This window comes from Xiphophorus maculatus, chromosome 24 (genome assembly GCF_002775205.1).
Source record: "Xiphophorus maculatus strain JP 163 A chromosome 24, X_maculatus-5.0-male, whole genome shotgun sequence".
Classification (NCBI taxonomy): Eukaryota; Metazoa; Chordata; class Actinopteri; order Cyprinodontiformes; family Poeciliidae; genus Xiphophorus; species Xiphophorus maculatus.
Window position 1 is genome coordinate 3,895,204 of NC_036466.1, and position 23,776 is coordinate 3,918,979.

General features: G+C 42.9%; 1 protein-coding gene across 3 annotated transcripts in view; it reads right to left on the reverse strand.

Annotated features, from left to right (window-relative positions):
* The window catches only part of erbb4 (erb-b2 receptor tyrosine kinase 4), a 273,564-nt gene that overhangs the window by 51,024 nt on the left and 198,764 nt on the right, over positions 1-23,776 (reverse strand). For all 3 annotated transcript variants that reach the window (XM_023329564.1, XM_023329565.1, XM_023329563.1), the window contains exons 13-17: positions 21,966-22,098; positions 16,947-17,040; positions 13,887-14,041; positions 9,083-9,127; positions 5,629-5,761 (exon numbers count right to left, since the gene is read on the reverse strand). In XM_023329564.1, coding sequence (XP_023185332.1) covers positions 5,629-5,761; positions 9,083-9,127; positions 13,887-14,041; positions 16,947-17,040; positions 21,966-22,098 — 560 coding nt within the window. The remainder of the gene's footprint in view (positions 1-5,628; positions 5,762-9,082; positions 9,128-13,886; positions 14,042-16,946; positions 17,041-21,965; positions 22,099-23,776) is intronic.

Below are 23,776 nucleotides of genomic sequence, written 5' to 3' on the forward strand. Positions count from 1 at the left end.
CTGGGTGGAAGCAATGCAACTGTTCATCATAACATCCAGACACTTTCTTTGTTTTATTTCAGTTCTGTTTTCACAAAAGCAAAACGTCTGTTGTTCAGCATGAGTCACGTCATCTGATCACAGCTACTATGCTCCGGTAGAGCGACGGCGCCTCGCCGCACCTTTCAAGTGAACTCACTGAGTCACCCCTCTTAACACGCATTCGACGTAATGCTGGCAGGATGCGTCTAAAGCCGAGCCGCACAAATTTTGCTGTCAATTCCATTTTTCTAAGCCTCCCGAGTGAATCACAATGACAGCGAAAAAAATGGCGAGGACATGAAAAACAAGAAAAAAACCCAACAGATTCATACATTTGTTGTGCGTCATCAACTGTGTCGCTCAGCTGGCAAAGATGGCATAAGTCCAACTGTAAGGTCTCGAGTTCATCTCCACATCTTGTCATTTATATGACTTATTTCAATAATTCTACATGGAACATTGATGGGCATAGCTCTGTACTGTAAATATAAACCAGTATATTTATAGGTATTATGCATAGATGCTAAATAATTTGTACCAATACATTTCAGGGTTTCGGTTTTTCAAGATTGAGTCTGTGGTATGGATGAGTAAAGGTCTCCACTGCACTGTGTAATGACTGAAGGACTAGAGTTGGGCATTTGTGTATAAATGAGCCAAAGGGCGGAGCAACAACTCAAAGAAAGAACTAGAAAGAAAGATGCTAAACTAAACTAACTAGTACAGTGAGCTAGTAGCTTCTGATGTGATTTTCTAGCTTTGACTAGACTGCTTCTTTAGAGACGAATATAGATCCTGATGACATAATATCCCCGCCGCCTCCCAACTCCATGAAAAAGTAAACAAGGCCAAGAGAACTGAAGCTTCAGAAGTTGTCAACTTTCAGGGGAATGCCAGTAATCTTCCTGGTTTGTGTTATTTGTCTTTAAGGTCAAATGGGGGAGGAGGCCCCGGGGAAGACCCAGGACACGCTGGAGGGACTATGTCTCTCGGCTGGCCTGGGAACGCCTCGGGATTCCCCCGGAGGAGCTGGAAGAAGTGGCTGGGGAGAGGGAAGTCTGGGCCTCCCTTCTGAAGCTGCTACCCCCGCGACCCGACCTCGGATAAGCGGAAGAAGATGGATGGATGGATGGATGGTCAAATGTTCTCCCTCTGAGTTAGATGGTAATAGAAATGGAGTGTGACAAAAGTTCAACATTTATCAATTTTCTTGTGTCACTTTCACATTTTTACATGGATAAACGTCGCCGGTTGTTTGACTGGAGGAAGGACAAGCAATCGTCGCTGCATTGAAGTTCTCTAGGAAATGAATGGAAAAGGAGAAACGTCGTTTCCCCATGTGTCGGGTCCTTAAGGCAGCGGGGCAACAGTGGCTCAGTGGGTAGCTATTTTGCAGTTGGAAGCTCGTCGGTTCAGTGTCAGCTTCCTCCTGTCACATACCGATCTGCCCCAGGTTGCAGTCTGACAAGATCTTGTCATGCAAGAAGACTGCCAACTCGTGAGAACTACCCAGTTGTGGTCGGCATGGCTTCGTCTGACGAAGTTGCAGCAGAAGTTCCCAACTACTCTTAAAGCATTTTCTTGGCAACATTTCAGGTTTCCAGAAGTACAGCTTTTTAGCCACTATAAAACAACTAATGATGTGAGCTACATCACAATCACAGCATCAATACCAACTGGGGCCATGCTTAGTTGAAAACCCTCTCCTGAGGTCTAAAGAGTTAAAAGAAATGGACAGAAACAACATGTGTCTCGTCTCGTCTTGTGAGTTTTTGGTTTACACCCCCAGCTTCAGCTACTGATCTGCATCTGGTTGTGAGTCTATTTACAATTTATGGAGGATACTGCCCAGCAAACAGCCGGTCAACAGGATCCTGTCCATTATCCCTAAACATTGGGAATCCATGTAAGCAGTGCTTGAGCTGTCCACATCCCCAGTCTGAACACAAAGCAGCTAAAAAGGAGGAGGAGGACCTTGAGGAAATAAGGAGAGGGCGATTCTGAGCGCATTAGTCCCGCTTCATTGTACAGGGGTCAAAGTTTAAAGCTCGCAGCGGCGAGGCGAGGCGGCTGTTTGCCGCGTTCTTTCCAGGGAGAAAAGCAATTGGTTTTCAGGAGGCCTTCCTTACAAAGACACAACAGGATGAGACGTTTTCATACGGGGCTCAGGATTTCTCTCTATTCCGAGGTGAGGAACAGAAAAAAAAGAGAGAATAAAAAAGGGAGGAGGAAAAGAAAAAAACAATAAAGAGAGGTTTTAGGAGTGTGTTTTGCAAGTCAACACTGAGACAGCCTTCGCACGTGTCCTTGATATGGAAATAATGGCTGAGTGCTCAGATCGCATTCTGACAGCGCACAACTGGAGGCATCTCTTCCCGGTCTGACACAAGAGGTGAGCTCTCTCTTTCAAACAGCTGCGGCAGACGAGGAGGGGAGGTGGCAGGGGGGCGCAGGAGGAGTCCCTGAACCTTCGCCGCACCAAAATCCCCCATCCAGGCAAGCTTGATCTCCGTTCGCCTGCACCGAGTCAGCTCTATTTATACGTCTGAATAGAGAGCCCACGTCCGCCGGCCGCGCGGAGCGCCGAGCTTCGTCAGGCTGAAAGAAGAGCCGCGGGAAAGTCTGACACAGGCTGCGCTTCTTTCTCCACGACTCACTCGCCGAGAGTCCTTTCAGAAAGAAACCGCTTTAATTCCCCACACAGTTAGCCACATTATAGCTGCAAAATGTCAGTGCTTTATTGAGAGCTTAATGTGATAGGCCAACACTAGCAGCAGTGCGCAGACTTGGGCTGGCAGGAAAATGATCAATGGTTTCAGAAATTGAAAAGTGTGGCATGATTTCATATATTACAGACACTTTCTACTTCCTGGAACAGCCGCTGGCTGCAGCAGCCGCCGCTGCTTGGCGTTTGGGACACATTGCTCAATTCTGCTTTTGTCACTTTCATATCAGACAACGACAACCGGAGCGAAAACCAAAATGCAGTTCTCACACCATTTGATTTATCCAAAACTGTTACATTTTCTGTCACACAGTATTTTGCATGTTGGCTAAAAAGTGAAACTTTGCTCCATAGATAAGGATATTACACACTTAAAAAAAATGTTTTAATTAATGAAAACCAATGTTTGGAAAACATGCAAGATTTTTCTTTCACTTCACAAAAATCCAGCTGAACACAGTGAGAAGTGGTAGGAACCGCAAACTGAGAAGCTTACTGAGCTAACCCTGATGACCTAATCATAAACATTAGTTCTGCTAATGCTGAAGCACTATGCCAACATAACAATTAGTGGAAGCTAAAGCTAACAAGCTAATTTTAATAGTTAACCTCTATCTGCCCAGGAAGAACTACAAACCTTGGGTTCAAATTTAATTTCGACATAATTTTAGATATTCTAGTTATGTTTGTGTCTTTTTCTCCACCGTCTGTTTTTCAGTTTGTTCCCGTGAGTTCCTTGTTTTAAATAAAGTTGTTGAAAAAGAAAGAAGAGGACATGGAGCTGCTGCGTTGTCTTCACCCACTTCTTTACAACAGCATGAATGTAAACTAACTACTTGAAGAATTATTAACAGGCGATGACCAAAACTTCAACACAGATGTTGAACTATATTCAACAGAAATGTTTACAAAACAACCAAGTAATTTAGCACTTCAAAATATATCCGCAAACATAAGCTAGGTGAGCTAAACGGTTTCAAAGTCAGCAAGAGCTCTAAAGCTCGAAGCAAAAAAAAAAAAAAGCTTCGCTATCAGTGCACAGCGCTCACCGCTTATGTTGAGATTTGTGGCTGTAACGTGACAAAAGGTGAAAAGGTTCTAGTGGAATGAATCCTTTGCTGGTTTCATTCAATGAAAGTGAGCAGAAAACCAGATCTATCTGGACTATTTCTCCTTCTGCTGAGATGTCTGGAACAGATTATTCCTTCTTTTTGCCGCAGGCTGCAACTCTGACAGGTCACTTTCAGGCACAACTCTCCTTCCTCCCTGTTCTCTTAATGCTCCTATTGGGGTGACCAGTGAAAAGAGACCGGACACATTAAGGATTTATACACTAATGTGTCTCAATGCAGATGATTAAACCTGAGGTACGACCCCGAGGCCGACCTACCTAGAGCTTTTAGGACTTGATTGGGCCTAATTGCTTTTACACCACAATTAGGCATCCTGGGAGGACAGGGACGCGGCTGCCCGCGCTTTGGAAATCCAAATCAGTTTCAGGACAAGATGAAGGGAGAAAGATGCAAAAGGAGCAAAAGGAATCCCTGTCGGCCAGCACCTTCCCGGCTCCTCCTCCTCCGTGACAGTGCATTAGCAGATCCGCTTCCCCTCGAGGTCAAGCTGTTGTCGGAACACAGCCGAGCTGATTAAGATGGATGCGTGCGGCCGGGATGAGGCAGGAAGTGCCCCGCGGTCGCCCTCCCGCGTCTCCAGCCTGACAGCTGTCTATAACGCTGCGCCTTCTACCTGTAAATTACACTGATGCAGACCGACAGGCAGCCTGCCCCGACTGGGCCGCGGCGATGACACCGATGACATAACTGCTGGGGCTCCACGCGACACAAGAGGAAGAAAGCCTCGCAAGCTGACTCCACAATCGCTGGCACGGGCATCTTTGACTCTCTCCTGTGAATATAAAGTCCTCTCCGCCCGCACGAGGCTTCCAAGAAATGAACCCTCTTCAAGGCCAGATCGATGGGCAATGGCAGACATGCATAATTATTAAAAAAAAAGACTCCTATGCTCACACAGTTTGGATAAGCACCTGCTCAAGGTTGGACGTCTGAAGGTCTGCTTATGTTAAGGGGAAAAAGGCCAGAAGGGCCCCCAATTAAAAAGAAACAAACATCCAACCTAAAAATAAAACGAAATGTTTAGATTTGGCCAAACAGCAGCTTGTTTTTGTCTTATTAAAACTTGGGGGTTTTAATAACGCGTCGTTAGCTTTAGTCTTCCTGCCTGCTTTTAGAGGACAAGGGGATGTGTTTAGTATGTGAGAAGTTCCTGACATGTGACGCGGTTTTCCATTAGGTTGCTGCTGGAATGCTAACGATTCCCTTCCCAGGTTTCCAAATCAATCTCAAGCTAAAACCTTCCACCAGACTTTGAAAGTCAGTAGGACAAAAGAGCTCAATTTCATTCATTTTCTTGCTGTTTTTGACATTTTAGTGTCAGATTCTGGCAAGTGTTTTTCCCATTTCTAGCTCTATGTTCAGTAATAGGGATACGTTGTCTTATCATTGTGATTCTGGTTTGGGATATAAATTTCTTCCAGTTACCTCCTACAAGGTCAGATATGTCCCAGTACAGCCGGCGCTAGCGTTAGCTTCATGTCAGCACATGATGGGCAGTTATTTTTGGGGGTGGAGCCAATCGCGCACATGAAAAATAGTATGCCAAAAATCATTGAACGTATATATTTCAGCAATCTCCTTTGAGCATTACAGATATGCTCTACAAGATAAAATCTTGAATCCACTGTAGCTCCAAAACATCGACAACAAGATTTAACTCCTCCACATGCTTGGAGAAGAAATGATCACAGAAAGAGAAGACGACGCAGCAGAGCTGGAGCGGTACGGATGGAAGGACTCGACTCTTACCTCTGTCTCCAGGAAGCGTCTCAAGGCTCTCTTCTTCTTGATGCTTTTGCGTCGAACAAAAACGGCCACGCTGAGCGCCAGGATGACGACGATGAACAGCCCACCAATGATACCGGCGGCTATCAGCGGCGTCCTGGAAAGAGAGCAGTAAAAACCGTTGAAGCAGTCGGACATATTCAAATGAAGTTCAGCTAGGGTCAACTTAAGACCCACATCTAAACGTCTGTTCCTGTCAATGCTGTTGTTTGAGAAGCAGGTGCAACAAGTCAGAGTTAAAAACATGATTCTGCTCTTTGTTGTGCTAATTTTTGATTTAGAAATACTTCCTACTCTATTTAACTCTGCAAGCGAATCATTAAAAATTAGCTTCTCGCAAAGATTCAAAGGTTTTTTTTTTTTTTTTTTTTTGCGCGTCTTGTTAGAAACTTGCTGAGAAAATGTTTTGTGCTGAAAAGCCGATTCCCCAACGGCCTTAAAAACACGCCATTAATATTTAAAGTGAGTTTAATATTTTTCCTTTTAGTCTTTAAGGATTCAAACAAAGAGAAAAAAAAAAGGCAAATGGAGCACAAAAGGAAAACTAAGGCAGCATAGCCCTATGGCAAGAATCCACCAGCTTTGTTTGCAGCAGCAAGAAGTCCTTCAGATCCGGTTGTGATGGTCGGGTTTGTTCCGCCTGCAGACGGATTCGGGTTCACAGGATCCTGGACCAAAAGTACGCCTCCTTTGATTGTCAGCTTAAATCAAAAGGACTCCCTGAGTAGTTTGCTTTTCGACTGTAGTTTATCAGCTAATGTGCATTCAATCTGATGTTTCAGAGAAAAGAAAACGTGTTTGAAAAGGACTTCTTAATCTTATGTTTCGGTTTTATTTTGTCCAGTTTTTTGTTCTACAAACGTCTTAAAACAAACAACTCCACAAGCAGTTTTATTAGGGTTTTTTTCTTCCAGCATTTTGAAAAAGTTTCTTTTCATCTTGGGTTGTGTCTGGGAAAGTGCAGACAAGGTCATTTATTTTCAAGCCTGGTAGAGCCTTTGACTGTAACTCTTTTTTATAATTACTGATATATCCTACAATAGACAAATGAGTTTTAAGTTTCAGCTCTATCTCACTGTTGTGAGAAGCTTGTAGGTAGATCCAAAACATTTGATCTAAGTCAGAGTTTTTAGGGCAATGGTATCAATTATTAATGAAGTGTAACTAAACTTTTTATTTTGAAGAAATAATAAAAAAAAAAATTTAAATAGCAAACTTAACAAATTTTGATGACCATAATTGACCTAAAACAGGAAAAGTTTATTCTGATTTCACATCAGAAAGCGTGAAAAAAAAAAAAATCAATAATGTCTTTTATATAGTGCATGAAAACTTCTGGTTTACATACATTCCCCAGCAGAAAACTATATAAATGATTATTGCTTAACAGTAAATCAGACTAATTGTTTCCTGTTAAAATAAAGATGAACAGTTTTTGCCATTTGTCTTTGAGTCCAGACTTTGTAAAGGCGGAAGAAAATCTTACATATTCTCACCATTTAAACTGTAAGGCTCCTGAAAACCTCTTAAGACTTGGCGACACACAGCGAGGCCAAACAGAGGGCTTCTTCCATTTCCACAGGTCACGAAAAGGTGTTTGATGCTGTGTGTTTCTTGTTCCTTCGTCCGCGGAGGAGGAGCAGCTTTAATTACCCCGGTCTACCCCCTTCATGACTTAATCAATACCAGGAAACGTCGAGAGCTAAAACTTAAACTTTAGTCATTTCTCTTTCCCTCAGCTGGAGAAACATTCTAATAATCCAGTAATCAGAAATACCTTTCCTTCTCAAAATGCTTTCCCACCATCCGAAGAAGAACCAGCTTTAGGGGAAGAGTAAGAGGTTGGGTGCTAAAAGCTCTCTCTCATCCCTAATGACACTGCTAATGCGTTTGCCATTTACATAGCAACTGCACTTGTAGATACTGTTAAGCTACCATTAATTTCCACCCTTATATTACTCTTTGTCCCGGCGATTCCCCTTCGCTTCCTCCCGTTTGCTCCACGTTCACCCATTTCCAATGCCGGAACTTTCCCTGCTTCGATACCTGAAGTTCAAAAGTCTATCAGCTGCAAAAGCCATTAGCAGCTAATGGAAGACTGGGGTCCTGCTTTGGTATGGCGGAGCAAGGTGCAGCCGCATGCGCCACGTCGATTGTGACAGACTTAAGGAAGGGGGAGCCTGGAATTTAGAAAGAGCCTCTGAGTTCGGACATAATTACACACACGCAGCGATGTGCTGAATAGTAATGCTGAAGTTTGAGGGAATTGATTTGAAAAGGGAATTTTCCAAAACAGAAAATTGTCTGTAAAATCTAAGACGGAAGAGTGGAACGGGTTTCGGAGAGAAAAACAACCTGAATTGGCATCGAGACGAGTAACAGGCAGAGGCAGCGCTGGATGAGAGGAAAGACTCCCTAAATTAAGAGGAAATGGTTTACAGCAGGAAGAGTGACACGGGGTCAGCGGATGACACCGAGGGGATGATGGCGTTGGAGGAACTCAGAGAAAAGAGTCGCCACAAAATCAACCTGAGGAAACAGTTCAACGGTCTGACTTCTGCTTCCTGTATTTATGACTGGCTCATGGATTTACATATTTCAATCAATCTCACATAACGCCTCAGCTGATACTGATTTATTTTTGGCAATTGCAGTATTTTCATTTGAGTCAATGTAGCAAAATGTAAAAGTTAGCAGGGCTAATCCTAAAGTACTATCCATATCATTAGCTTAACTAAAGATAAAGCGCTACACCAGCATGGTATTTAGCAGAAGCTAATGCTAAAGCACTAGCCACCATGTGTCAAGAGGAAAACTTAAAGAGGTTGTCAGAACAATTCATACATTTTTGGCATATATTTCATTATTTTTGTGTACCTCATTTGTTTGTTTGTTGCTTACTTGTATAAAATGGATTTATGGACATTTAAAGCCAACCTATGCAATACTATGTTACATTAGGCAACCCCCATTGTTAAGAAGATCCATAAAAAGTCTGGAAGTAGTTAATGTTCAGTCTTCACTGTGTTGGATAAACCAAACTATCAGCATTATTACTACAACTGAGAAGGTGATCTATGTCAGTATACAGTGTGTCTCCAGTTTGAGGTCATATTTCAAATTGTGAGAAATGATCAGGTTTAGGAGACAACATTTGTGGGAGCACTGTTATTCAAAGAAAAGCTTGTTTTGGAAATCCAGAAAGACAACTACTTCCTAACTGGACCACAAGTTTGGTGCAAGCCCGCACACACACACACACACACACACAAAAATTCTGGGTCACATTGGCCTCTTGTTAACGAGCATCTGGAGAAGCGGGTTTTAACAGGAACTTTAACGAGTTCTGGCAGAACTTGATGGTGGGGTGGTCTCCCCCCGGTCCCCGCTTCCCAAAATGCACCGGGAGACGGCTCACCTGTCCATCATCCCCACGCAGTCCTGGAGCCGCGGCCCGATGCACCTGCAGGGCAGAGAAACCAGAGAGAGCGTCTATTAAATCAGGGACAGGTTATGAGCAGACCTCACGTTGTCTTTCTTCCCCGTCAATCAGTCGTCTCCGGGTGGGGCGCCCGGCTGACCACTTGTCAAGGTATCAGGGAAGAGGTGTTTGGGCTGGAGGGCAATGCTTTTGTTTGGTGTGATATTTGAAAGCTCGTGGTCGCACAAGAGTCAGTCAGCAAAGCAAAGCTGCAGCACAGAAATAGAAGAAACCGAGGATGTAAATATCCTCCGCAGCTACATCTGCTTATGTAGAGAATTCAGAAACGAGGTGATATAATCCTCCTTTCCTGAAGAACAGGATTGAGGTTGAAAGATTCACAGTGTGAGGTTGTGTCGGAGGTGCAGACAGGTCAGTGTAGGTGACATGGAGATTCATCTGTTCTGGTGTGATAGGGTTTACTGCAGCCTGCTGGCCGCCGCCGCCGCCGCTTTATTTGGCTCCTTTTACACCATGCTTTATTAAATAACAATAATAAAACACAGAAACAATCGAGACTACACTCCACACAAAGCAGAAAAGTATTTTTAGTTTTTAATAAACATCAGAAGCTCTAAATCACTGTTTTATATTACTGAGTGACTATGCATGGCAACAGCAGATAAATCCACTCTCTCGGCTTTCCTCCTTCAAGTTCCCATAAATACGGTTTCCAGTTCAAAGCTCACTGGAGACGTGAAGTCTTGTGCTTGCAGTGATTTGTTCTAAGTGTTTCTGATGGTTGATTCTGATAGGCTTTTGGGCCAATCGGTGAATTTCATGTTTCATTTCTTGGCATTCAGGGGATTTCATCTCAAAATGTCGTACTTTTATAGACTCCCGTTTCCAGGCGTCGGTTTATTTTAAAGCTAATTTAGAGATCTGGTTAAATACTAAAGTTTTGAATGTGGAGCATAGGAAAATTAGAGACTTGATGAGGATGGTGTAGGACTGCAAGATGTTAGGAAAACGTGCAACATAGTTGCAGAATGCCGTTCAAAAACACTGGAGTTAACTGCAGCGGTTTGTCCAAACACCAAGCGCTTTCATCTTGTGAAATATTGAAACTTAACCTGAAGTCAGAGTTGCCTGGCAAGACTCATTAAACACGCCTAGCGATAAATAAAAAAACTACAAAAGTGCTAGCTTTAGGTTCACAGCAAACATAGACCTGAGATCTTGAGTCAGCTATCAAGCTGCAAAAAACTAAAATAATCATTTCCATCTCAAACAGAAGGCTTTATCAAAAGAGTTGCAATAAACAACTTAGCTTAGCCTTTATCTTCTAAGAAGGCAGTAACATAACGATCATTTTGAATAACAGTCTACACCCCTACTGGATGGTCCAATGTGTGGATAAATGAATTTTATTGTTGTGTTCTGCGTTTAATCTCTGTTCAGGGTGAATTCCCATTGGACAATCTCAGCTAAAAGTGCTAGCTTTAGGTCTCCGGGAGTATGGGGTACCGGGCCCTTTGATACGGGCTGTCAGGTCCCTGTATGACCGGTGTCAGAGTCTGGTCCGCATTGCCGGCAGTAAGTCGGGCTCGTTTCCGGTGAGAGTTGGACTCCGCCAGGGCTGCCCTTTGTCACCGATTCTGTTCATCACTTTCATGGACAGAATTTCTAGGCGCAGCCAAGGTGTTGAGGGGGTCCGATTTGGTGGCCTTAGGATCTCATCTCTGCTTTTCGCAGACGATGTGGTCCTTTTGGCTTCATCAGATCGTGATCTGCAGCTCTCGCTGGAGCAGTTCGCAGCCGAGTGTGAAGCGGCCGGGATGAGGATCAGTGCCTCCAAATCCGAGGCCATGGTCTTGAGCCGGAAAAGGGTAGTGTGCCTCCTCCGGGTCAGGGGGGGTGTCCTGCCCCAAGTGGAGGAGTTTAAGTATCTCGGGATCTTGTTCACGAATGGGGGAAGAAGGGAGCGGGAGATCGACAGGCGGATTGGCGCAGCGTCTGCTGTCAAGCGGGCGCTGTACCGGTCCGTCGTGGTGAAGAGAGAGCTGAGCCAAAAAGCGAAGCTCTCGATTTACCGGTCGATCTACGTTCCCACCCTCATCTATGGTCATGAGCTTTGGGTCATGACCGAAAGAACGAGATCGCGGATACAAGCGGCCGAAATGGGTTTTCTCCGTAGGGTGGCTGGGCTCTCCCTTAGAGATAGGGTGAGAAGCTCAGTCATCCGGGAGGGACTCAGAGTAGAGCCGCTGCTCCTTCACATCGAGAGGAGCCAGTTGAGGTGGCTCGGGCATCTGGTCAGGATGCCTCCTGGACGCCTCCCTGGTGAGGTGTTCCGGGCACGTCCCACCGGGAGGAGGCCCCGGGGAAGACCCAGGACACGCTGGAGGGACTATGTCTCTCGGCTGGCCTGGGAACGCCTCGGGATTCCCCCGGAGGAGCTAGAAGAAGTGGCTGGGGAGAGGGAAGTCTGGGCCTCCCTTCTGAAGCTGCTACCCCCGCGACCCGACCTCGGATAAGCGGAAGAAGATGGATGGATGGATGGATGAATCTCAGCTAATTTAGTCTTTAACCTAAGGATAATGAAATACATTCAATATTATGTGAACAGTGAAGCATCAAATCATATTCCAACGTCAATAGCCAGTTACAGAGTATACCCATATTTTCATACAGTGATCCTAAATACTCCCATGTTATACACTATTATTATTTTCCTGCCAGGCATCTTAAGTTTGCTTTTCAAACCATTTCAAAATGGTCGGGGCAGCTTTAAGGTGTGACTTCAGGTTAAGTTTCAATATTTCACAAGATGAAAGCGCTTGGTGTTTGGACAAACCGCTGCAGTTAACTCCAGTGTTTTGAACTTGTGTACATTTCAGGAAATGACCTTAAAGATGGTGTATACAAAAAGGAATGGATATTAAGAAGAAAGTAAATGCAAAGTCCGTATTGATCAAGTAGCGGAAGGAAGGAAATCCTCCAAATGAATGCTAATGAAACTTAAACTGGCAAATAATCAGCCTTTAAAGAAAAGCTGTTATAATTTGAAAAAGTGTGCGGTGTGCATGTTGTTTCCTATCTGTCTCAGCAACCTCTGCTGCTGGAGGGTAGTTCAGATGAAAGGTGTTCCAGTGGAAAGTGATGGGAACAGCAGGTGAGTAGGAAGTGATTAGAGCGCACTCGTCACTGCTCATTAAATCCCGATCCGTGTGTTGTGGCTTTTGAGCAGCAGGGTAGACACAGGAGAAGATTTCCGGAATTACTGCGTTAGAGCACACAAAACACAACAAATTGGCCAGAAAATGAGGAGAGCCGGCTCAGTCTGGAATTAAACGGGTGACAACTGAGGCTCTGTCAAAGCTGCCTCGGTGTCAAATAAACAGCCTAGCAATTGGCTAATTAGCTACAAATCATGTTGAAGTTAATTAATGAAATTAATGTTCAAGAAGATGAGAACAATCTTTTGATTTGATCAACATTTTGTATATTTTTATACAAATGTACAAGTGAAAAAAAAAGCTTTAAGTGAAAAACATTTTGTTAAGTGAAATTTTTTTCCTTAATTCTATATTTATCCTTAATGGCAACAGGAAATACAATCTACGTTGTGACGTTATCACTTCCCGTTTCAACATTCAAAATTAAGTGAATGGTGATTTTGCCATATCAACTTTGGATCATTTCCTATTATGAAAACTCCAGCTTTTGTCTTGAGTTCATCATCTTTATGCTTTCGATCTAATCAGACCTGGTTGAGAGGATCAAAGCCTTAAGCTAGCATGTTGCATAACAAATGTGGCATATTTATGAAAACAAGTAAGATAGCATTTTACCTTTGAGTAGATGCAGTACAAAGCTAACGTACTAAGCTAGCACCAAGCTAGCATATCGTAGCACCTAGCTAATATACCATAACATCAAGCTTACACACCATAACACCAAGCTAGCATACCATAGCATCAAGCTAGCATACATAAGACCAAACTAGCTTTCCAAAACACCAAGCTAGCATATCATAGAACCTAGCTAGGTCATCTAAGTTAGCAAATTCTACAACAAAAATGTTTCATATGGTCTTCATCCAGCTAAACTTTGACAAGGTCAGAAACGACGATACTGAATTAATGTCAGAACTTTGGCCAGTGAAAAAGTACCTCTGCTGGGAAAGAAGTGGATATTTTTTTTCTATATCAACAATTGACTTCAAATAGCAATTTCAAAATATCAAAGACAATATCCACACTGGTAATCTTTAATGTTGTTGGTGTTCTAACAACAGATGTATTGTGAGACCTGGACATTGACTACTACAGTGTTCCAGCGGCTCAGAAGACCATAAATGTGGCTTCATATCACACACAACACTTCCTCTTTAGTATTCCAGTGCAACCAGAAAATAGTTTGTCTTCTCTATAAGAAATGAGTCCTGCAGCCACAATAACACCTGATAATGAGCTAAATCTGACCCTTCTGAACCGAATGAATGCAGCTCTTGTTCAATTGTCCCTTTGCTTTATTTATCTGCAGCCAGCCGTCTGCTTTATGGTTTCCTCAGCTCATATCTCCCCCTCCTCCTGCTGTTTGTCTGCAACCTGCCCCTTTGCTAACAGTTGATCTGGTTTTGCTCCATTAAGGTCAACGGAGCAAAAGCACTTTCCTTTTGTAATGTCTCGAAAGGCTGGGGCAACATTTTGAGAGTGACTAGCAGTTGAACAGATAAGAGAAACGGGTAAACTTTCAGACATATGATGCCAATCTTCGCGCATCCTTCCTCTCTTACCCCTGGGTGCAGTTGGCGTGGCAGGGATGACACTCGTTGTTGGCCTTGGCGTATTTGAAAATGAAGCTGTTGGCGCCCTGCAGTCCGTCTGGGCATTTCTCCACACAGTTGGGCCCGTCTTTGAAGTGAAGACATTGTACACACTGGTCTGGGCCCTGGGAGTTTAGTAGGAGAAGAAACAGGGAGATGAGAAGATGAGTCACAATGAGGAGGAAGGCGGAGGAGAAAGTTGACAAGGGGCGAATGAAGAGCAAAGAGGTGGCGGATGCAGTAACAGGATTAGTGGGCCAACCGAACAAAGAAAGGCAAGCGGAGAAAAACGATACATGAAGAGGTAACGCCGAAAAAAAGAAGAAGAAGGGAAATAGAATGAGAAATGAGCAGAGAGAATAAAATTGAGCAAAATCGAATTCAAAACCCGGCAAATTGTGTCAGCGTCGCTCACTTCCTATCGCGGCTAATTTAGCCCGGCAGAACCCGCGTGAATTCCATCCGCCGATTTATAATGTGCAGAGCAAAATTACCCAGAGTGTATTCTGAGGCAGCCTCGCTAAAATTGCCAAAATGCATGAAAAATCAGGTCATGTCAAAAAGCAGTGCGTGGTGAAAGTGATGGAGGAGATGACAAACGGTAGCTGAGCAGCAAAAAGCTCAGCTGCAGCCGCATCATGAATAAGTAAGACGGCTAGTGAAGAGTGAGCAGGGATAAAAGGGCGGGGAAAAAAACGACTGTACTCTGTGTGTTTACGCGTCTGAAGGAAAGAGGGTGTCGGGGAATCGAATAAAAAAACAAAAAACAAACCTGACTTACAATTCTGGGGAGGCAGCAGAGTTTGTATGTGTATGCTCGAGCTGTTGTCTGGAAGAAGTTCAGGGAGTTTTGGCACCACGCTCCGCTGCTAATGACTACCATAGTGACCTGATGGACAGCCTTGCCAAGTCTGACAAATCCGGCCACACGCCATCAATAAACATTATTCTCACATTGCATGTTTGTGCGCATGCATGTGCGTGTTGGTGCGAGTGCGGGTGCATACGGATGTCTCGATGTGGTCGGATGCGTATGCATGTTTGAGCGGGCGCGGATGACTGACTCTGGTGTTATTTACTGCTCAGATGTGAGCAGCATCTCAAAGTCGGCGCCGTGCGTGCATCGTTGAGGAGTCGCTCTCTTTTCCGTCTCTTGTTCCTTTTCTCACGGGGCGGCCAGAAAAGGTTAGTCACACAATCACTTTATTCACCCAAATCAGCCATGCGGGACATTGGGTTCGTCTCCCCGTGATGAAACTTTGCAAATATGAACCTGGGTATTGTGTAAATAAACATATCATGTCCACATTTGGTGTGCTGTCAACAATATGTTGCACTGATTCTTCCAAAAACTTTGTGAGTTGCTGAGAATAGAGGAGGAAACTGCGGAATATTCTTATTTTCTGTACTGCCCAGGCGGGGACAAATGTTTGTGAACTTAAACAAAGCTTGAACTTTCTGATAAATACATCAAAAATATGTGTATTATTAATTAATAATGATTCAGTGGTGAACAGTTCACTGTAGTTTATTTTAATTTTTCCAATGACTCAGTCTAGAAGGCTAAAAGTAAGACAAGTGTTACTTAATGGCTTAGTCTGGTAGCCATTCACTAAAATGAAGCTGTTAGCTAAAATAAAGGAAAAAGGGCTCTTTAAAAAAAAGTAAACTGTAGTCGGGGGAGCTGTGGTGGTCATTTCCTGTCTGAGCACTTTCAAATAAAGTCCACTTGAGCCAAAAAAAAAAAAAAAAAGCTTTAGTCATCCAGTGGCTCAACTTAGTTGTCACAAGTCTAGAAGCCGCAAGCTAATATTTAGCCAGTAGTTTACCAAAGCAAACAGCTAGCTAATGGTTCAGTTCGGAGGTCCTTAAAAGATGTAAACTGTAGTTATCCAACCTAGTTCCTACTAATTAAACTGTAGCTTCTGGTTAATAGCGAGCAGTTAATCAATGTTTGCATTAGCTAAAACGAAGCCAAAAGCTACATAAGGGTTTCATTTAGAAGTAACAAGCTAGTGGTTACAAACAGGTGACCCATGATTTACTCTTGAAAACATCAGCTAATGGTTACCAACAATTACTTTATAAAGCAAAGTATAAGTTAACCATCGGCTCACTATAGTCATCAGCTAATAGCCAAAAAATGACTAAGAATTGATTCTTTAAGTGATCGGCTAACGGTTGCCAAAAAAACACGGTTAATATTAGATGTCATCAAATAAATGTTATACACAACGGATCTTGTGTTTACTCTAAAACTTTTTGACATTCGGGCCAAAATAGTTGAGATGAAAGTGATTGGAGGCCACAAATATTAAAATAAAAACGGTCATGAAATTTTAGACTTTAGCAGAACAATAAACAAAATAAATAGTCCAATGTTGCCAAAACACACAGGTAAGTCGTCACAGATGTGAAATTGCACTCGTTTTAGAAGAAGGAAGAGAAATGTCGGCTACTTCCTATTATTATAGGTGGTTAATTTTTTTCTATTTTGTAAAATAACAAAAATTGTCTATGCTGAGCAACATAAACCGACGATGTGGTACTTTACTGTCCTGTTTTGTAAAGCTGAACGTGTGGAGGGTGGAGTTTGGAACCCAATAAAAACTGCAGTTGTAGTTTGACATTGTGACACATTTCCACGCTTCCCTTTTGTAAACTCTGCCTGGTACCTTTTTCAGTGCAGGAAGTAGCCTTTACACAAGTCTCTAAAAGGTACTTTATATGAAGGTTAGGACGTAATCGTTTTTGTTGCTTGTGTCGAACGTGTATGTGCGCCTGCTGGAGCTAGACAGGAGTGGTAGTTCATCATTTCTCCCATTACCTTCCATTCACCTTTGCAAGCAGCACCTACTCTTACTCAAGCCCTGTGCGCAAAACAGATAGGCTCCAACAAAATAAGTTCACTTCAGAAGATATGAAACTATCTTGCACAGACAAATGAGAGGAGTCCATTTCTGCATTCCTCAAGTGCGTTTGGAGAAGAAAAAAAAAAAAGGCGGTTCGGTTCGATCCGGCGGCTCTTACCGGGCCAAAACACGTTAGGCTGTTTCCGTCCATCTTCTCGCATTGGCTGTCGCAGTCCAGGCACACGGACCCATTGGCAAATTCCCGCTCTTCCCTGACGGAAGGCAAGAAGATCAAAACAAAGATGCATGGATTATAGATCTGAATGTACTCACACTGAAATATTGATCAGGAGAACACTACAGTAGGCTATATGAAGACTGTTACATCAGTATCACCCTGGCCTGTTCACTGGAGTAGCAGACGTGTATTCTGCCATCGACATGTCTTTTTCTGGCAGTTTCACTTGCAACAGTCTGGTCAGCCTGGATGCTTATTTTAACCGACATCCATAAAGACAAGACTGATGAATAAAATAAAAAAAAGCCTTTTTTTTTACAGTCATGAGACTCATAGATGAAGAGATACGCTTTAGAGAGAGTGAAAGGGAATGAACAAAGCGAGCGCATTAGGACAAGATAACGACGTTTGAAAATGTAGACTAAAAGTGAAAAAGAAAATATGTTTGCTTCTTTATCCCCGCTAGAAAGGATGGTTACTGTTTTCTGCAGATTGTAGGAGATCTGCGAGAGCCTTTGTTCAGCCAGTTAAAGCAATATAGTTGGTTTTGTTTTCATCTAAAGGAGAAGACAGTAAACAATAGAGCTCAATATTGGGTACATACACTGCAATTACAGTGGCAGGAGCTCAGCACTGCCTCAGGCCACAGTGTTCAGCCCCGTGTGTGTGTGTGTGTGTGTGTGTGTGTGTGTGTGTGTGTGTGTGTGTGTGTGTGTGTGTGTGTGTGTGTGTGTGTACGGCGGGTTGTGGGAATGGGTGCTGGCATCCGATCTATACGTTTCTGACTGTTTTTCTCACTGCCCGAATCAGCAAATTATCATGCCTGTTTGAAGCGAGGCGTCTCCGGCGGATGGGGGACGCCTGCTGTCAATAGCAACCGCTGCCGATCAAAACCGCTTTTCACATCAGAGGGATCGATCGGCCGACGCGGAGGACGGACGCCCTCGGAGGAGGACTCGCCCAGCACCAGACGGACCCTCTTCGGGATAACGAATCGGTTTGTTTTTGTTAGCTTGCAGTTTTAGTGACGCCTCATGATCCGGTTTTACACAATTGGACACCGAGAACCTCCCATCTCCTGTGGGCCTTTGGGTTTTACGCATTTTCGTGCAGTGAGTATATGTGAAAATCTTTTTGACGTAGTACCTTTAAAAGCAACCAAAAAAGAAAAGAGACACTCTGACACTCCCAGGTTCAGTGGGATCATATTAAAGGATGATAAAAGTGAAGATGAAATCCCAGTGCTCCTTTTTGCTGAGCTTTGATGTCGGACTGTCTTTTCTTCAAGCCGTCCTCACTGGTTCGTTTTAATAGGGGCAGTTTGTTTCAAACATCCAAAGATACAACATGTCAGATTCTATTGCTGAAAATGTTTACACAGGACTCAAAAGCAGGCTGTTAGTGCAGTTCTCCTTTGCCTTTCTTTCCCCCTTTTTCCAAAAATAAATTAGATTTGTCTCCCAGACGCTGTGTCCAGGGGAATCATTTAAAAGAAGGCCAGGCGGTGGACAGATATATTTTTTTAGTCGGCTGAATGGGGAAAGAAACAAGGGGGAGGGTGGGTGAGAGACAAAGACCACTGTGGCGGCGCTCTCCAGGGTCATTTCCATTCCGTCAAAGCCGTTCCTCCTGATTGGCCCTCTTCACGGCTGAAAGTGTGCGAGGGCCCCATTGGGGGATGACCTGATGGGGGATTATCCCTGCTTTAGCAGGAATTTAAGCAGGACTGTGGCCCCGACCATTCAGACCTCAAAACATCCAGCGAGCCAGAGCATGGTCAACCCACCAGAGCAACTTTTTTAATTAAGCATTTTCAGCGCCTCCCTTTACTCAGTTCCTCCCTCCTTCGCCAACCCCCAGCGGACGCCATCTCAAGTCTTTTTCTTTTCCCCTCTCGCGCGCGCCTTTGCTCTGCCTTTGTTTTATTCAACAGACTTATAAACTGAGGGGAATTAGTGCCTTTGCTCATTAAGAATGGATATACAGAACAAGAGCGGAGTGAGGAATCTTAAGATTTAAAATCACCAACCTGAAAACATTTTTAATGAGCCTGCGCTAAATTCTTCAGAGATATAGACTTCTGCAGCCCCAGAACAAAGTAAGATATTAAACCAATCTGAAGTGAACTCAGTATAACCTAAAATAGTGGCGTTAAATCCAGGAAAATGGCTATTAAGAGATAGAAAGATTGAGATGATAATTGGTAATATAGACAAAGAAGGACAAGGAATGGCTAAATGTGGATTCGTCTTTATGCAGATGATACAATATTCGTACAAATTTGTTTTTAAAAATAATGCATCAGCTGTATTTGCGATCACTATTTTTCCCTGTTTTTTTAAAGTCATTTACTTGTCTCTGAATCAGACTTTGACCAGGCATAGCATAATGACCACCTTCGTTAAGTACATGATCTTCAAACCTTTGGAGAAGACTTGGAATTCCCACTAATATTCTGGTATCTGGGGATCAGGCACTAAACAGCTCTGTTATTTACATGCTTCATGTAAATAACATTTTATCCCACCCAAGAATCTTTAAATTAATTAAATTAATGTTTCATCTGTAACCTTGTTCCAACAATTTTTGGTCTAACCTACTTGGAGTCAATTATTTCAGCTCTCATAAAGCAAATTAAAGCCTACACACATACACTAACTAACTGTACGTATGAAATAAAATGAACAACATAAAAAAGTTGTATATTTTGATTGATTATGGCTTACAGACAATGGACACTGATAATCTATTGTCTTAGACAATAAAAACGTTACACAAGATCACTAAAACAATTTATTTTAACAAAAATGTTAGACTATTGAAAAGAATGTTAATTCCTATGAACTCAATCCATGTTGGTTCTCTAGAATGGATTTTGACTGACAATCAAGAATCTCAAGGTTGTGGTTCTCGCTGTTGCACGTTTTTCGACCACACCTTTTCCTTCCACTTAATTTTCTATGAATATGCTCGAATGATACAACACTCTTCAGCAATGCTGCATATGAAAATGAGCTTCATTACATATCTGGTCATTTTTCTGTCACCGGGCGTTTGTTGATTTTAGATTGGACATATTTTAATAAGACGGTTCAGGCCAGTGACACAAATCAACAAGCAGACATTGTGAATATTCCTGGCAGTATCATGCGTTGACTGTATTTAGAGTAAAGGAAACAAGCATGCTTCAGAAGCTCCCAGCCACGAGCCTCTCCCTCGTCTTCTTCAAAGCTTCGCTCTGAGCTGTTTTTCCCCCCGGCGACTTCAAAGCCTCCCTCCCACAAACGGCAGCAGAAAAGGACCAGCAACAAGTCAACATGACCGAGGGTTGCGTGCTCTCATAAACCCTCTCCAGAGGGAAACACACGCCTGACATCACCACTTTTGCCTCAGTGAAAAAAAAAGAAGGTTGATTTATCTCTCGGAAGGCGCTGCTGGTGCAGCTTTATTTTAGACGGATGGTTCTGAGAGACCCGATGCAAAACATTCCTTCACTCAGCCAGGATTCATTCAAGGGGAACATCTAGAGAAGTAGGTTTTGTTGGTGCACAGACGTGTTTGCTCCCTTACAACTAAAAACAACTCCAAACCAAGCTGGCTGTATAAGGGGGAAAACGCAGTAGTGAATCAGGAATCACCTGTAATAAAACTAATTGTCTGGTTCATTTGTTTGGTCTGATTCTAATCAAGAAATCACTCCTGACAGCATGAGGCAGGTTAAAAGATCCCAGAACTCTCCTGATCTGCACTAGTTAAAGATGAGCACAAAATCTTCGACATCTGTTACTGTTAGAAAACCATTTAGAAATATTTGAGAACAGTGGTAGGCCCCAGCTAGCTAAACTCGCTAACCTTAAAGCACTAATCATAAACATTAGTTCTGCTAACGCTACAACGCTATACCAACACGGTATTTAGCAAAAGCTAATGCTAAAGCGCTAACTTAAGTTATATCTGCCCATGGCAAAACTACACGAGCTCCAATTTAATTTTTACACTATTATATAATATAACTCTATAAAGTGCTTAAATATATCTTATGGTTTGTTTTATTTTGTTCTTGGATGTTTCTTGTTTGAAATTAAGTTACTATGGGAAAAAAGAGAGAACATGAAGAGAGGAAACAGAACTGCTGCCAAATCAGTCTTCACCCACTTCAAAATAAGAGCATGAATATAAATGTCTAACTGCTTGAAGTCCTTAACCAAAACTTCAACACGAGTGTCGAATTTTATTCAACTGAAAGGTTACAAGTAAATTAGCGCCTTAGAATTTAGGGGAAGCCAGCTGTACAAAACATTTCCAAAGTTAGCAAAAACACTAAAGCGCTAATCCAAAAATAGCGCCATAACAGAAGTGTGCCCGCCATGTAGAGCACCGTATCCAGGAACACGATCCAAAGCACACAAACAACAAACAATAAGAAAATTCACAGGTGTGAAGTGGCCTAGTCAAACTCCAGACTTAAATGTGTTTCAGTTTTTTAAGGCAACCTTAAACAGACACAAAATCCAAAAAGTCGGACAACATTTAAATGATCACATCAGACATAGACCAGTCAGTTCTTCACTGCCTTTCAGTCAGCCTTCAGCTCAGAGCCGTAAACATTTGTTCAGTCAGTCCAAATGGGCCATTTTCTATCTAATCCTTCAACAATACATTTCAATTGATTTTAGTGGATGGCTGTAGCATCCTGCCAAATGCTCCTTTGACGGTTCACACTGTGAAATTCCTTATTGGCTCACTTCATTACATCCACACCAATCTGCAATTAGACGTTCCTCCTCCAGAGCCCTTGAGGATGTTTTGGCTTTATTGTTAGTGTATTAAAGCAGCTTAAACGGACTTAAGCTGCTTGTCGCATGCTGAGACAAATTAATGTGGCTTCATAAACCATAAAGGTCGGCTGCTGACGATCTACGCAGTTGTCTCTCTGAGCGTTTTGGACTCTGTTCTCACCCGTCAAACAGGTTGCAGGACTCCACGCAGGTGCGGCCTCGTTTGAAGTAGCGGCAGGAGAGGCACTGGTCGGGCCCCGGGCCCCAACAGCCGTCGTCCGAACACATGTGGTCGCACACCATCCGGTGCTGAGCTGTTGAGGAGTAAAGACATGAAGGAGTCATTTTTCCTGCCTAACAGTGTGGGATTCATCGGTATTCCCAACACCTCCGCCTGCAGAGAGTGACTGATCCAGAAACCTTGGCCCCCCGTTTCTTCTTTCCTGTCAAACCTCAACAATCAATCCTCCTCATCGGACTCACTGGTCCCCCCATCCGAGAGTGACATAAGAAGTCCCTGAGGGCCGCCTGGAGGGGGGCCAGATCCTCTGTCAACAGCAGAGCAGTCAATGACAGATAGTAGGGCTGAGCCTAATAAAGAGAGCCTGTATTAGCTTCAATCGATCAAGCCCTAACACACACGCACACACACACACACTGGACTCATTAACCTGTTAATGAGTCCAGTTTCAAGATTAACTTTGAAACAGGAAGCCAAGATTTTTAAACTTTTCTGAAGATTTTCTAGATGTCTCCGCTTCTGCGCAAGACATTGGTTTGTTGGATTTTCTCATCTGCTAAAGCCATTTTATAATTCAGCAGTGTAGTAAAGTGTGTGTGATTATGCGAGTCACAAAACTCAAAGAAGCAATCCTCTGAAATGCTTCGCTCAGCATCCAAACCAAACGCAGAACTCCAGGAACTCTGGGTCCACTTTCAAACCCAGACAGAAATGATCTGCCGGACCCATAACATCTAACTCTATTTATCTAGAGTAGAAAACAATCAAATCAAACAACATAGTAATAACTGAACCCACCTCAGGGCTTTAATGTCACATTGAAGCTGAACAAGGCCTTTCACAGCCAGGCGGTAAGAGTCGAAAACTGATACTGTTGCCATGGACACGGGCATTTCAGTTTGTATTTGTGCTTGACAAAAATGTAGGTTTCAACTTAATCAGAACACAGTGTATCGTTTTCATCTGAGGTCAAGGTCACATTTATTTATAAAGCCCGTTTCCAACAGCAGAGGCTGCAACAAAGTGCTTTACAAGGCAACAACAACCACAACGCTACAAGGCAACAACAACCAAACTATAGAGAGAGTGAAGAGCTTAAACTAACAAAGACAGCAAGGATGGGAAAAGACACACACTCCTTATGTTACAGAGTGAGCAGCAAATTTTTTGTAAATCAAGTATTTAAAGCAACTGGTATTGAAACCAAAACTCCAAGAAGACACAGATAAAAGTTTGCTCAGTTAGTTTATGCACTAAATGACCCCCATATACTTCTACCAGAGATGGCGGTGCAGATACATTCTCATGTCTGTGTGTGAGTACACAGTAAACAGTGTTCACATCTACACCCTGTAGAAAATGTTTAAAAATATTAAAAATAAATTAATTTTTTATCACAGCAGGTGCGCCACAACGAAACAGAAGAGGAGAAGCGCCCACACCTCCAAATTGCACATAAACCCCCTATTATACTTCTTGATGGGAACGCGAAGGAAGTTTAAAAATCATTTTTTAATTTCAATACATTTATTCAAGTTGAGATGTAGATGATTAAAATGATGAGAATGAGTCTCTGCGCGTCTCCTTGACGATTTATGGAATACCTGGCTTTTGCACGCATCTCCAGCAGGGGTTAGAGTCTTTAAAGTTCAGTCGGTTACTATCTTTACTTTCCTATTTTTTTCCCATCCTATTCAGGGCTGAGTAAAGATCAGAGTTATTAAAACGTTCATTTCAATAAAAAAAAAAAA